The sequence below is a fragment of the Gymnogyps californianus genome, chromosome 6, assembly GCF_018139145.2.
Source record: "Gymnogyps californianus isolate 813 chromosome 6, ASM1813914v2, whole genome shotgun sequence".
NCBI classification, from domain to species: domain Eukaryota; kingdom Metazoa; phylum Chordata; class Aves; order Accipitriformes; family Cathartidae; genus Gymnogyps; species Gymnogyps californianus.
The window spans coordinates 41078259-41095032 of NC_059476.1; the positions used below are offsets into that span (position 1 = coordinate 41078259).

Below are 16774 nucleotides of genomic sequence, written 5' to 3' on the forward strand. Positions count from 1 at the left end.
GACGCAGAGCCAACGTCTCTGGATTTAACTGACTGAACCGGAAACTGCATATTCACTCTCAGCCCCTGAGACTAAACAAATTAAAAACAGACTAAAGATATTATAAAGTTTGTTCCAGCCAGCATCCTTTCACCAAAGCTGGGGGGGGGAACCAAACAACAAACCCCTTAATATAGTTTTCTTTGAGATGAATGATGATCACCATCAGTATTGGTGAATACCAACAAGGAGAAGCTCATGTGTTTGGACTTTGCAATGACAATAGTAGCAGACCATAATAAAGTAAGGGACCTCTTGCAAGTACAGTGTACAGCAATATAAAAATAAATGTGGTGCAGGTCGAGACATGATGCACTCTCTCCACCAAGGTGACAGTACCATTGCCCCCATTTCGCTATTCTGAACTTGCACTTGGGAACAAAGTCATTTAGCCTACTTAAACCCAAAAAGGGTCTCTGTTCTCCATTTCTCTTTCATTTAGAAGAATCAGTCCTACCAAATCCTTTCTCTGAGAAGAGAAGGAATTGACTCAGAAGACCCCAGGGCTAGAAGAGCAATTACGTCCTATTAAATCAGATCCTTATGAGAGTAGCCCATAAAGAGACAAAAGAGGGGTCAGAGGGAGAGTGACACAAAGACAGACTGAATGCAGCATTTGTGGATGACTGCACATAGCATCCGAGAGTCTGCAGTGATCATTGTCCAGTTAGGGGAAAAAAACCACGTAACTGCACAGCTAGGAAAAAGCAAACAGGAGAGAAAAGGGTGACGCACTCCAGCACACCTTCAGAAGTGAGGACAAGTATAAGTGCATTGGCCAACAGATTGATAATAAATTCTTACAGCGTCACAAAACTTGGGCAAAGGCTGTGATAACTCGCAGGAGGCAGCAAGGTGATGTCTTGAGGAACACCGACAGTATCTATATGCCTGCTTTGGTTTTGATTCAACAGCAAAAATCCCCAGAGACTGAGGAGATGCTCTGAGGATTTCACCCATCTGAGACCAGATAGCTCTGCTGTCTCTGATGGGAAGTCTTCTACGGCCTCTTGCATTTCTCTCTGTAGTTCAAATGGCTACAGAGACTTTGTTTCTCTTCCCTTATCAACACCAAGCTTGATGGCCTGGCAAATCCTGCAGTTTCTAGGAATACGTTCTTTCCCAAAACATCTCTGACTCCCAAAAAAACATGTTCCCATGGGAAGTCACAGTTAGACACTTCATTGCTTTGGAGAAGCTACCAAGAATGAAGCAAGAAACAAAGTCTCCTTTAAAAATAAAAGGGAAATCTCCATGACTGAAGACAAAAATAAAACGAAATTTAAGAAGAGAGGAAAACTACTAAAACAAGGGCTGGGGGAAGTAGAGGCTGTTTCTCAACATGGGTTCTTAAAAAGCTGCTTCTTCCCTTTGCATGCCTACAGAAGTAGGAGCCCACAGGGTATTGGTGGAGCTATTTTTCTTTACTCAGGTTCTCAAGCTGTGGTGCAGAGGCGCAACCTCAATATTAATTTGCAGAAGGACAAACAGTCAGGGAGGATGTTACAGCACTCACCGCCAATACAAAATCATGAGTGACAAAATAGTTAATCCAAGTATTTTAACCTTTCTTTTTCCCCCAGCTCACTGTATTATTCTTCCGTACTTTATGGAAATAGCAAGAAACATAAGAGGAGGACTCTTTACACCTATTAATATAGCCTCTAAAAAAATTAGAACATCTGTTTATAATGGCATGACTGTTATTCACATGAGAGCCTAAAACTTGAACTTTGTCACCTGATTTATCTACAGCTCCACTGATATATTTTCCTTTCATAATGTAACCATCAAATTTGACGTACTGCAGTTGACAGGTTCAGACAGAGAGGGAGCACAAGAGGAAACATTTGGTTTCAGATGTGGGATATCACATTTATCCTCATTAGGGTGAGGTAACACCCACACATAACTCAAACCTGTCAACAAGGTACAGATCTAGATGTATCTGTCTGAAAGAGATCTTCCCAGGTTTTCACATTTTTAAGTGCTTTCAGAAAATTTTAGAAACATTATGCCCCAAGAACGCATAACGACAAAGAAGTTAACGAATGCAAACCTGCAAAACTAGAACTTGGAGAATGTTTGGGGTTTTTCCTTAAAGAAAACTGGAGGTGGTGGACTAATTTTAGAGGCAGAATATGATTAACCAGCAAGAACCTTTCTTGGCTCTAAAAGAAACTTCAATTTTAAGACAAACAATCTGTTGAACCACTTTTAGAGCAATATACTCTCTCATAAGAAAGGTAATATTTCTGATAAGTTTATTTTATTCTCAAAATTATTTTACTCGCAGAGTTGAGAGTGCCAGTATAGACTAGTTCAGATGTATAAGCCACAGCATCACTTGTTCCCCTTTTCACTACCAGTCTCATCAGCCTGGAGGAATACTGTTGCTGTAGGTGGTCAGAGCATGTATGTTTAATGCTTCCAGCAATTTCAGCCCCTAAAGAATACTTGCTTATATCAGAAATAAGTTAATTTCCACCTTCAAAGCACAGCTATAAGGGAAATTTTTTGGTGTTGCTAGATATTAAGGGCATCTCTTTACCCAATTCAGTTGATATGCAAAAGTTGTGGGCTTTTCTTGCTACTTAATGAACATAGGGGAATTAAGGGGTGTTCCCTGCCCCAAACCATTTCAGAACCTGATGAAATACCAGTTCCTACCTTGCTACTTCATATAAATCCTTCTTCTGTAGTTCATGAGAGCCACCCAAGACAAATGGACACGTGCCATTTGCCTCAAGAGTCCATTATAACCAGCTTCCTTCCCGTAGGGCTTAAGGGAAAACTTTGGAAGGGAAGAGAAACGCTCAACTTGTACAAAACGCTGCTCAGGAAACACGGGTACTACCACTGCCCAAATCCAATGGCTCTCCACATCCTAATCAAGGTCTCTGTCCTGAGAAGACTTTCACAGCCATAGGACCTAGTTTGTGTTACTATTTAATGATCACACAGATACCTGATGACAGCACCGCTGCTAAGGAACAGACAAATATTTAAAATGCAAAGAACAGTCTGTAAACAGCAAAAACCCTGCCTGAGGGCAGGTAAGGTATAAAGCCAAAAGGAGATCTCTTTTCATTGGGCTCCAATTGCGACGCTACCTTCTCTCCCACCCTGGCACCTATCTAATAGTGCCTGTTATGGAGCCCTTCAGGTTGTTGTGCCTCACTGTGGGTACCTCCTATTAGGGTTTCCCTCCTCTCTGGAAGAAATACGTTGGCATCAACCTAATGAATTTTATTAACTGAACAAACGTATCCTTGACTATCTACATTTAATACATAAGGCATTTCTAAGGTGGCCTGTGCCACAAATCCATCAGACCCAGTTACCCCACAGGACTAAACTAAGTAACAGTACAAGCAGGATGAAGCTAGAGAAATAAAGTGTTTTAAAGACCGGGATATGGTGGGGCCAGCCGTAGTCCTGGAAGTCGGAAGCAGGTGAATTGAGGGCCCTTATTTTCCTACAGGTGGAAATCTGGCCAGCAAGACACAGACTATGGCTAGAGTCAGCCCAGAACAAAAAAAAGCTTATTAAACTTATTAAAAGCAAAGCAGCCCTAAATTTGGGATTCTGCTTGCTGACAAATTTCAGTTTCCGCTCCTGACTTACAGCTTTGTTTTCTCACTACCAACCCAAAGAGGAACAAGAGCCCAAGTTCAGCCCAAACCAGTATTTCCAAGGCTTCAGACCTGGTAGAAACAGCAATCCTTGGGCTTTCATGCCTAGGACCCCGTCTGCCTCCGTGCAGCAAGGCTGTCCTGGAGAAAGGGACCCACAAGGGCTCTCCAACAAGCATAACTCTCATTCTGTAGCTCCTCAGGGCTATATCTTATGAAAGCCCACGCAGGAGCACACCAGAAAAGCAGGCAAGTTTCCAGTTAAATCCTACCTGTATTTCAATGACTTTTTTTTTTAAAACAAACAAACAAACAAAAAACACAAACCATACCAAAAAAAAACCAACCAACAAACCAACCCCCAAACTCTTCACATAAAACTTTTCAGATTCAAGAAATGCAGAGCCAGTCCAAAAAGTCCAGATGCACACCCGGAAGAGGGAAGTCTACCAGGACTGGGGCAGCCTCCTCTTTTAGAAGTGATTGAGCATATTAGCAGTTACTGGGTTTAGAGGATGAGACGAACCACACATCTCCCTTAGCCTTGCACAATTTAAGAGCTATTCCATGCAAACACCCTTAAAAGCGAGCTCCCAGATCAGTGCATGTTCAGGCCAGAGGGTGTTTAGATTGAGAGCTCCTCAGTCTGATGGGCATTTCCCTCCTGTTGGGACCGATGAACAAAATCCAATCCAGCTGAAGCATGGCACATGCCAGAGGCACACTCCTACCTCTCAAACTCCACACTTGCCTCTATCCAGCATGCTGCAGATAGAGAGAACATCTTCCTTTTGAACTCAGTACCTCATTCTGATTTCCCTCTGATAGCACCTCACCATTTCTGCTCCAAGAACATTTCCCTCAGCTTCCTCCTCTCCCCATCTAAATCACAATTTATAGTATCCGCCTATTTTCCTGTACTGTGTTTCACTTCTCCCTGCCCAGCTTTGCAGTTTGACACATAACAGGTTGAATAATAGAATGTATGAAAGATTTTCCTCTTGTGTTTTCAATAACCTCAGTCTTTTCTCAAGCTTCACTGTATTAACCAACTTCTCATCTCTAGAGTCCAACCTGTTTGTACCAGTGCTGCTCTCACTCCTGATAACAAAAAAAAATACAGGGATGTAAGACATGGAATAATAGGACGAAGAATACAAAGTTTTTATTCAGTCATCGCATGCATGGGAGCACATGGCTGGAGGGGAAAGAGTCAGGCCTACCAGAGTGGGTAGGGTTGGGCAAATGCACGAATAAAAATGACTGCACATGTAAACCCAGTATTGGACAGCATGAAATTACCTTTCCACTAGAACCAAAGAGAACACGGAAAAGTGGAGTCAAGCCTTTTCCTGACTCTTTGCTGAGGTACAATGCTACAGCCATTCCCACCCAAGGAATGTAGCAAACCTGGAATTACCTTCAGAAAGCATCATTAAGCCATAGAGAAGAAGAAAGAGTCTGGAGGTCAACACTCATCATTATCCAGCCTTTTAAGATTCACTGAGCTCAGCAAGTGTCACATACATATAAATTTTAACATCCATGGTAAAGAACCATACACTCAAGGATCATAATTATAAAGGGCTCACCAGGACTAGTAGAGTCCTTGTGTCCAGAGGGGAAAATTAAAACAGACACTACTACTGCTGCACCGTGATAAACGAGAACGCAGAAAGTAACAGTGAAAATGATGGATGTTTTCAAATCCATCTTACTTGAATTATTATTTAAAATTAGTCTAAGGAAACATCACCAATATATAACTCAGACTTCTGGTAAGAGGCTCTATCTAAACGCTGAATCATAAATTATAAACGAGCATTAAGAGTATTGGTTATCAAATGCTCTACATGAGTAATTTTTATTCATATTAATCACGGCTATAAGTCCAAGTAAGGAAAGAAAGAGGAATTAATGGAAGAAATACTTGCAGTGTTTATTTGATTTTTGAGAAACGAAAATACCTCTCAGTAATACTCATAAAGATGAGCTTCTCCAGTAGAGTTTTGTAAAGAATATAGTTGGGGGCGGTGGGGAGTGTTAATAACTGAGAGGACACAGAATGCTAAGCCAAAATGAGCTAGTGAGCCTGTTCTCATAACCATAATCCAACCTATTTGATAATGTCTTCTTCCATTTCCATTACTTCATCATCACTCATTGCATTATATCTAAACACAGACTATAAACTCTTCATAATTTTGTTTGTAAAGCATTATGCATATTTACAGAGCTATCTAAATAATCTTAAATTAAGTTACAAGACCAACCGAAGACTGGGGGAGAGCCAAGTCATGCCCTCATACATAGAGGGCTGCCAGAAGAGCAAAGATAAGCTAAAGTGCCCAAAAGACACAAAAGTTGTCTTTGACACACATTGTTTGAGAAGACAAGAATCAAGAATTCAGGGATAGAGTTTGGACCAACAATTAGAAACATCTGGTAAATTCAAGGAAGTGACAGTTATAGTACATCATCATCAGATGTGTCAAATAAAAGGTCGAGTACCAAGCCGTGTTCAATACTCCAAACCGTGGTGGAAACAGTTCTGCCCATGTATGCCCCCAAAATCCTCTCCAAAGGATGCGAAGAGGCTGAGCAGGAGATAAGCACACGCTGATTTTGACGGTGTCCTGTTGTTATGGTTTTTTTCAAGGGACAACATTGAATGCAACATCCAAAACCAGCCATGCAGCAAAAATACTGTGAGCATGCCTCTGTTGTGGTGTTGTTTTGGGAAGCAAGCACAGAGCTGTGCAGTGAAAAACCTCCACTTTTTTACTATGAAAAGAAATACTATTCAAATATTATTTTAAAGCAGTTTTTTATTATCAATAGAACAGATCCTGCACCTCATCAAAGTAGTCTCTGTATTCAAATGGAGGGCTGAAAAACCTAAATCTTTCCATGTAATGCTGGGGCTGGAAACATATAATTTGCTTTGGCATCCCCCACTACCTACTTCATAACGCAAAATACCATTTGAATGTGCAAAATTTAAAAATATTAAAAGCTGAAGGAACTAAACCTGTGCCTTGAGAAAGGACGTAACCTTAAAAGGACAGAACGTTACAGCTGGTTTGGGAAACTAGTGAAGAGCATTTGCAACTATACAGCATTAAGAGTGCGTTGGGTTTGTGTGGCGGGGGTTTGGTAGTGGGGAAGGGGCTACAGGGGTGGCTCCTGTCAGAAGCTGCTAGAAGCTTCCCTGGCTCCAACTCGGACCCACCGCCGGCCAAGGCCGAGCCCATCAGCGACAGCGGTAGCGCTTCTGTGACAGCATATTTAAGAAGGGGAAAGACTGCTAAAAGGGAAGAAGAGCTGCAGTGAAGAGAGGAGCGGGATGTGAGAGAAACAACCATGCAGACCCCGAGGTCGGTGAAGAAGGAGAGGGAGGAGGTGTGCCGGAGCAGAGATTCCCCTGCAGCCCGTGGACGACCCCACGCCGGAGCAGGTGGCTGGGCCTGGAGAAGGCCGTGACTCCGTGGGAAAGCCCACGCTGGAGCAGTTCGTGGAGGACTGCAGCCCGTGAGAAGGACTTGTGTTGGAGAAGCTCATGAAGGGCCAATGCCCGTGAGAGGGACCCCACACTGGAGCAGGGGAAGAGTGTGAGGAGCCCTCCCCCCGAGGAGGAAGGAGCAGCAGAGACAACGTGTGATGAACTGACCGCAACTCCCATTCCCCATCCCCCTGCGCTGCTGAGAGGGAGAAGATAGAGGAATCGGGAGCAAAGCTGAGGCCGGGAAGAAGGGAGGGGTGGGGGGAAGGTGTGTTTTTAAGATATGGTTCTATTTCTCATCATCCTACTCTGATTTGATTGGTAACAAATTAAATTGATTTTTTTTTCCCCAAGTCGAGTCTGGTTTTTGCCTGTGACCGTAATTGGTGACTGATCCCTCCCTGTCCTTGTCTCGGCTCACGAGACTTTCGTTGTATTTTCTCCTCCCCGTCCCACTGGGGGGGAAGAGTGAGTGAGCGGACGCGTGGTGCTTTGTTGCCGGCTGGGCCTAAACCACGATAAAGAGTTTGGCAGGAAATGATGTTTAAAGGATGGCTTAAAGAACAATTTAAGAAATGAATTTGCGCATGTACACGTACATATAAACACACAAGTCATACATAACCTGTAGTGTTCCCATATTTGCTCAAAAGATACGGGCAAGTGAGAAACCTCCATTCCCCTTCGGTGTTATCTGGCCAAAATGCTTGCAAGTCTACCAGATGGCTCCGGTAAGGAGCAAGAAGAATTTTATAAGCATCTATCCATTTGCATTGTACCAAATCAAACTGAGAATTCACTTGTTGTGTTAGCTGAATTATAACAGTGACATTCGCCTCAGAACGTATTATCAGTCACTCTCAGAAGAGGGATGCTGTAGTAGATGGACACAAGGTTTGATCAACCTTAGTAACTCCTACAGATGAACATACACTTCCTTTAAAAAGAAAACACATATATAAAATACGCCCAATTTGACATGTGAAGAGTTAAAGAACTTGGAAAGAATAAGATACAAAATGCAAAGAGCTGACATTTTGGAGAAGCGGAGCACTGGCAGCACTGATCCCGTTAAAAGATTTTCAGAAACCTGACGGCTCCATGCTCTCCACTCATCCACTGCTCTCGTGTTCCACCAAGAAAACAAAACCCTGCCACAACACATACTGTGACAAATCAGATGTGCTAAACTGCAGATGCTACACTTATTTTGTGCACAGGACAGAAAAATACCATTTTCTATTATATGATGCATTGCTTCTGCAGAGAGCCCCATGTGCTTTACCAACATTTATAAGCTTGTCCTCACAATGCCCTATAAGGTAGCGATCGATGACCATATTCTCCTTGTTTTACAGTCATTTCCCATTTCCATAACACCATTCTTTCTGTTAAGTCCCTAATTTATATAGCAAACCATTGGTATTGCCTCAAAGCCAAAGAACTATATTTAGTGGAGGTTTATTCCAACGGATCTCAGTGCAAGGTTAACAGCCTTCACCCTCTTTCTTTATATAGGGAGGCACACAAATCTAGTCGGAAATTTTCCAGGCAAAAGTAGTCCACACAATTTTTCAACAACCATATTTAGACAACGTCTTTAGCCTCTTTCTTTGAAACGATTTTTCCCATGAAATAAAGTTTTCGTCTCTGTATGTGTTGAAAAAAGGAAATAAATACTAGCTTTTTAAACCGTACCTTCCATGACATACACCAGGGAACCCACATCTCCTTCCTTGATGATGCAGCTGTCTTTGCCATACTCCACGGGATACATACAATCCACAATCTCTTGGATCTGAGACAGTTCCAGATTCTTCATGAAGTCATTGTCAAGGATCGCCTCCTTTATTAGCTCCTTGGACCTGAGGCAAAAAAAGACAAGATTTATCCACGTGTCCATCAGCCGAGCTCATTAATAGCATGTGAACTTCAGCACGACCGCACGGTATCTCAATGAGTATTTCCTTGGAAAAAAATTTCAATATTTTCCCTAAAAATCTGATAAAGCCCATCTGCAGAGAAGTAAAAAAAATTACAGAAATGTTAACTTGTAATTATTTTTTGTAAATAAGTTTTAGATACATCAAGTATTGAAATAAAAATAGATTTCATGTGATTGCAAGATCCTCTTTTAGCTACAAGTTTCACATCTATAATAACACCAAAGAATAACAGAGCTACTCAAAATATCTTCCATATACAAAACCGAAAGGAAATAAAAACAAGAAGTTAAAGGATTTATGACTTAGTTTATTATATTTTCTATTAAATTATACAAACTGGAGCACACAAAAGCACGATACTGCACTGATTCTTTGAGTATTAATCAAATACCAAAGGCTGTTATATTCACTAGAGGAGGCACCACTGTTACAGGAATAACACCACCATTAATTCATTTCTTTGATGACTAAATGGAAAATTCCAAAGCTATATTAATATGCATAGAATTATACGTGCAGTTTTGGTTTGGCATGCAATCAGGTTGGAAGTCTGGAGGTCTTAGTAGCCACTTTGCAAAGTTGAGTAAGGAAGGAGTTGTTTCTGAAGATACAGATTTCAGAACTCAAAGTTCATGCATTCTCTGGGAGACTACCCAAATGGGAATGTAATACAACCTGCTATCTCTAGAAGTGTCTCTGCCAGCATCATGTTATGACAGAAAATGTGCAAGAAAACCACTGATGTGTTTTTCCTGATTTTCCTGAGATTCTTTCAATTTCTACAACTAAAGTGCTTGCTACACGGTGAGTCACGCTCAGGTGAACCCTCCAATCTTCCCTTCAGACTGTCAAGTTCAACTTCATCCATCTGCTAATGCAGCGTAACCACCATGTTATGACATGTTGCAAAAAACTCCTAAAGCAACTTGTGCAAATGAACAACTGAGAATGCTAAATCTGTATCTAGACCAAAACTAAAGCCCCTAAAACACCTACAGGGTGGACACCAGGTCCTCAGCCCTTCATTTCTCACTCTGCAGCTTCACTTCTGTGGGCTGAACTATTTCCTAATGTGAACATAGCCCAGGCAGATGACAGCTACCTGCAGAGCTTATGCATTCAAAAGAGTTTTATCTTTTCGAAATATGAATATGAAACAAGATTTTCAAAGAAAGATACATTAACAAATCATGTCTTCTTGAAAAAGAGCCAAACTGGGACTTCAGAAGTCCAAAACCAGCCAGACAGCCTTGGAGATACTATGCCTGTGCTATAGTCCTTTTAAAGTATACCTCAAGGTTATATGCAGCACAGATTCGATTCATCAATGTTTAAGATGCTTTTTATGCTTTTGATAGTTTTGAGGTTATTTCAACAAAACATGCTACTTTACATCAGAGTCCACCAGTACTGACGCAGCTGAAGCGCAGGATGGGAAGCAGACCAAACTTTTCAAGTACGGTCTGCAAGACGACACGGACTCAGACTGCTACAAAACCATTGTGCTCTTCAGAAATTTAATTTGACTTCACATACTGTGACTCCAATTCCTTGTGCATGCAAATAAAAATCACCAGAAACACCTACATCTGTGTTACTTTTTGCTTTCAGTAATGCAAGAAACTGGTAATTTGTAAGGTTGACCAGATGACAGATAACCCGATTTTCTTATTCCCTCCTCCTGTGCTAGAGTGAGGCTATGCTTTTTACGCTATGCCTTGACTCACTACCACTCTTTTGGTCTTAGCCACCCCCACAGGTCCCCCAAATCCTCCTAACAAAGGCACTAATTATTAGCATTACTCAAACTGCCTGCCAAAGAAGAAAGCGTAATAAAAGCTTTTGCATTAGTCATATCAACTAGCATTACAATTTCAGCCATTTATTTCATTCCAACGCTCAAAATGAGGCTTTCTCCTTGATAAAATAAAGTCAGCCTTTCAAGTGGAGTGTTTGTAAGAATACCCGCAACAGACTGGAGGGAATTCGGACGTGATTCAAGTCAGACCTCCCCTGTTAACTTAGAGGCCCTCAGCAAAAAACAATGCTTTTCTTGTCAGAATCGAGCACAGGGAAGGATTCGAAAAGAATTCGGGAAACTTGGTCTAAATGACAGCGAAGGAGCAGCATAGGGGCTAGGAAAGTCCATTAGAAGTCTATTTTGTGGAGAACCAGCAAAACATGAACAAATTTATTGAGAGCAGCCCTGAGGAGGACTTGGGGGTGTTGGCTGACGAGAAGCTCAACATGAGCCGGCAATGTGCACTTGCAGCCCACAAAGCCAACCGTATCCTGGGCTGCATCACAAGAAGCGTGACCAGCAGGTCGAGGGAGGGGATTCTCCCCCTCTACTCCACTCTCAAGAGACCCCACCTGGAGTCCTATGTGCAGCTCTGGGGCCCCCAACATGGAGCTGTTGGAGCGAGTCCAGAGGAGGGCCACGAAGATGATCAGAGGGCTGGAGCACCTCTCCTAGGCAGACAGGCTGAGAGAGTTGGGGTTGTTCAGCCTGGAGAAGAGAAGGCTCCGGGGAGACCTCATAGCAGCCTTCCAGTACCTAAAGGGGGCCTACAAGAAGCCGGAGAGGGACTTTTTACGAGGGCAGGTAGTGATAGGACAAGGGGTAATGGCTTTAAACTGAAAGAGGGTAGATTTCGATTAGCTGTAGGGAAGAAGTTCTTCACTGTGAGGGTGGTGAGGCACTGGCACAGGTTGCCCAGAGAGGCTGTGGATGCCCCCTCCCTGGAAGTGTTGAAGGCCAGGTTGGATAGGGCTTGGAGCAGCCTGGTCTAGTGGAAGGTGTCCCTGCCCATGGCAGGGGGGTTGGAACTAGATGATCTTTAAGGTTCCTTCCAACCCAAACCATTCCATGATTCTATAAAACTAAGTGAATTTATGAGCTTAATAGTATTATTAGAGTCTAAGAGCACATCGGAACCAACTGATTCATAGCCTCTGCCCTTCAACATAGAAATATCAGAGAAATTAAAGCTCAGATGCCCACCAAGTCATTTAAACCCTTTTAACAACCATATGAAATACATCCATTAAAAGGAAAAACACGCTGGCCAGGACATCAATAACGCAGTTTCATCTCTGCCACATCTAAGCATCTTAAAATTAAATATCTCCATAGAATGGTCTGGATAATAACTCAATCATGCTTGAATGTAAACAAAATAGGTATTATTATTATTTACGGATAATTAGTTAAAATGAGACTTCAAATACAAAGGGCATAGCATGAGAGAAAAGCACCTCCAGCTGCCCATAAACAGTGCTGGCTGTAGGAACAAGCACGTTGTGACCCAACTGTGTATTTATGAGTGTATTCGCATCAGACTAAACCACGCTTCATAGTTTGTAAGCTACAAACCTTTTCATCAGGAAATATTCCATCCATCTTTAAAACAAATAAATAAAAAGCTTAGTTTGACATATTTGAAAATTAGTTGATACTAAAAATACAATTGTCATAGCTACAATAAGAGTGGCTCTATTGTTCCCTGCAAGAGAATATTCGTCACTCTAATAATTCAAAAAAATTATTCATGCAATGTAGATTACCATTCCCACATACTTTCACATGCCAGGCCTTCAGCAACTTCTACATTGTTTTATTACACACTTTTCTTTCAATATAATTCACAGGTGCAATTTCAGGTAAATAGATTTTTCTTTCTTTTCTATTTATTTTTGTATGAAATGAAACGCAAAGCATATAAATGAACTCATAGTTCATAATTATTCCATAACAAATGCTTTTCTAAACGACGCCATTCTTTAATCATCATCATCGGTATTTTAAAACAGCATCTATCCCAGACATGTGAATACACAAATCTACCTAGTAATACAAAAAAGGTATTTAAAATGGTCAAAAACTCACTTCTGCTATTGCAAGTGGTTTAAACAAGATACGGCTGTTTCATCACCTCTTGTTTCCAAATAGTATTCATTCTGTATTTTCTGATTCATGTTTCTAATAGAAACAATCTGCAAACAAAATCAACTACAGTATTTGTAAGGGAAAAGACTATTTCCAAATGACGCTGTTTTAAGAAGGGGGCATTTTCATGAATATTTACTTAACGCTGAATTGAACGGCTCCTAATGCAGAGGGTCATTCAGAGCAGAAAGTGGTTGTTGTCATCTTTACTCTCCAGAGGTAGGAACCTGGCACTAAGCCATCACTATTTTTCTGAAAGATTAATGATCAAATGCGATGGAGACTTGATGAACAGTTTAAAAAAAGCCAGAAAGGGCACAATCCTCTGCGATACATCCTTTCCCAAATCAGTTTAAGCCCATCACGGTAATTAATAAGGCAACAGTAGGAACAAGCTAATTGCATTCTAATTTGCAGAAGTCATGCAAAAAGCACCTTAAGAAGTTTGCTAAAAATACACTTAATACGTAAAAACCTGTACGCCTGGTCGCAAATGCCTCTCAGAACAAAGCATATAAATGTGCGTTAATTCACACACCTCCTAATCCTCTACTGGGGGCTGCTCCGGTCCTCCAGCCAGATCAGAGCCAGCCACCAACCCCCCCCAACAAGCCAGCATGACAGCTCGGGAGCAGCAAAATGCCTGGAAAAAAATTCAGCCACGTTTTCTGTCACAGCAGACAGGGGCTCTGCACAGAAGCTGCGTTTCAGCTGTGCTGGAAAAGGCTTGTATTAAAGATTTGCCTTATTGCAGTGGCCATAAACCGCAGAATTTGGCCAAGCATTTTGCTGAAAACCCTGCTGCTAACGTTCGCTGGCTACTCAAACAAGCATGAAGGCAGAAGATAAAAATTTTGGTTTGTAGCAGATGTGAAAAAACAACCTGAGATGTTATGCAGCCCTAGATAAGAAGCAAAGTTAATGCTACAGTGGTTTGCAATGTACATAGTAAAATACCAAACCCTGTATGACAGCTTGTTGTTATCCTGACAGTAATTTACATTTTACAAAGAGCAGAACGAATAGTGATCTCAGGCTCTTCACCCACAGCAAAAAAACCACGTTCTCTATGCTAGATTTGTACCTTCCGGCACGTACGATAAATATTAGAACAAAAAGTTAATCTTCGTCCCAAAAGGTCTTATTTCAACATCGGAAAAGCCGCTTGCTGAGTTTAAGGAAGGGAAGGATTTAAGTGCAGATGGAAAGACTACTGCCGTATACATCTAGGGACGCTTACAGAAATGCAAAGCCCTCCTTGACACGTACCAGGCTGGTACAGCATCAGTTTGCAATGGAGTTTGCAGGAACCTGAGGTTCAAAGGGAGCGGCGGTAGCTACACAGGTATCATTCTCCAGGTAATCTACTGCTGGCACGAGTTGATTAAACAGAGGTGGATCAAGACGAATAAAAGAAATCAAGAGTTCAATGTAGACAACACTGACACAGAGCGGTTGGAAGCAGATCTGAATTTTATGGTGTTCACAAGTATACCACCACAGCTATGTACCAAAACCATTTTAAACTACCAGCAAGAAAAATGAAAAGCAGTGTACTAGGCAGACAGGCTGGAAGGTGTCTCAAAAAAGGGAAAGACAAAGTACATTTTGTATTAATAGTCGAGAAGAAGAAAAAAAAATACACAAGACCTTTTCTTTAGCTGTTCCTCTCTCCAAACTTTAAATAAACTTTTCAATATGAACTTTTATGCCAATACTAATGGGAGGGGAAGGAGTATTTTTACTACGGCCTCCCCCATCAAGAGTCTGCCAACTACTACTAATGACCTAAAGCCCCGTATTTAGGAGGGAAACATCTACATGAATTTGACCAAGCAGAGAGACAGAGCTCACTGCCAGGGCTGAAGTTTAAAGCGGTAAAAGTGCAGCTCCCTGGGACATGAGAACTCCTTATTTACTCGTATGATAAACCTTCCTCAAAGCTACTACAACCAGTGGCATCTTTTTTGTGCTGCTTCATCACTGCTGTAAAAATCCAAATTAAATACACATGTACATCCTTTACATCTATCCACCAACTAAACCTATCAAGCGTATTTGTAGAAACTCATGCCCAAGCACTACTTTTTTGGGAGCTTCCATATCCATATCCCTCCACAAGGAATTAAGCTGATTTCAGTAGATGAGAAACATGGAAAAAAGTCTGCAGCCTCTGACCCAGGCTATGATGAGTGATACAAAAGCCCAGACAATCCCTACAACAACCATCTGTTTAAAATCCACACTGTGAAATGTTTAAAAGTGTTTACTTCTACAAAATGTGGCCATGGAAAGAAAAATACTTCTTGAAAAAGAGAAAACATGGCCAAGTATTATGCCTGCTCCAGATTTCCAGAAACTATTCAGCAGGATACAGATACACTGCAAAAAGTGTTGAACAGATTTTTTTTTTTAAGTTGTACCTAGACATACCTCCATTTCGTGAGGGGACATCCATTCCAAATAACACAAAAAGCAAAGGCTGGAAGTTTCTAGCAGGTTTGGGGAAGCTCTTTGCTCAAAGCTCACATTCACAGAGCTTTTAATTATGTTTTTAAGCCCTTGTGTACTTAAAAGAGTACATAAGACTAGAACATATACTCACACGCTGCTCTGGAATAGGACCTCAGCATTTCAGTTCCCAGTCTAGTTAACACCAAAGCACTGGAGTTACCAGTTATGAACCTTTTTATCTCTTTAACCAACAAAACTAAAGAAAATGTCTGATGGAAGGATGAATGTTTAATCACTGAGGACAGCGACATCAAGAATGGACAAGTTAAATAATTGGAATAAGGTGTTTTAAAAGTCCTCTATAGAGATGCTCCCTTCTGCACAGAAAAGCCCCCACCTTCTAAAAAGCAGTAAGTATATAGATACAGAAGCCTTACCAAAAAATTGCTCTTGCTTACTATGAAATTATTCAATCCACCAACTGGCCCATAGATCCTACACGTATTCATCTGCATACTTGATCTTCTTGGCTCTGTTTATGAATACTGTGGCCTGCCCAAACATACAGAGGTTCAAAAATAACAGCAGAAAATCAAAAAGCCTTCAGTGATATCAAAATGACTGTCAACAAGAGACAGCAGTCAAAATCTCTTCCTTGCACTCATCCCTTTTCAACAGGTTGTGTTACATATTGTAGTTAACTCTTAGGTTCCTACATAAGAAGTAGAGGCAGAAAGTAGTAGAACTTCCCGAGATGATTATTTGATCCCTCAACCACCAACTTGAAGTCCATAGTCCTCAGGAAAGCTGGTTTTGCAACCAAAGTGTTTATGTTGTTAGAAGAATTATTTGTGCCAAGTCAGTCACGGAAAAGTGGAGCGTCCTCCCCGACTGCTCCAGGAGGTTTTGCATTAAAGGCAGTCACAAACATCCGCAGCGTAGGGCCGTATGTACTTTTTGCATGACAGCAATGCGATAGGAACTGTCGCTTTCTGGAGTGCATAATACTGGATAACGTCTTTAAACACTACAGCCTGCAAGCGAACAAATGGATCTTCTTTTACGACTTACTACTAGGAGCAGAACAGTACAGAAAAGCCCAGACCTTTTGGTAAAATCTAGGTCTTGTTTGGACTGTAATGCCATTAATAGTTGATAACTACATTAGCTGTTTGTTTTGGCTATGGATAAAGACTGCTTTGAATGTTTCTTAAAGGGAATTTTAAATATAACTGCAGAGAGCTATTCT

General features: G+C 41.4%; 1 protein-coding gene across 2 annotated transcripts in view; it reads right to left on the reverse strand.

Moving 5' to 3' along the window:
• Positions 1 to 16774, reverse strand: part of PRKG1 (protein kinase cGMP-dependent 1) — a 523526-nt gene that overhangs the window by 447603 nt on the left and 59149 nt on the right. For both annotated transcript variants that reach the window (XM_050898610.1, XM_050898609.1), the window contains exon 2: positions 8875 to 9041. In XM_050898610.1, the coding sequence (XP_050754567.1) occupies positions 8875 to 9041 (167 nt within the window). The remainder of the gene's footprint in view (positions 1 to 8874; positions 9042 to 16774) is intronic.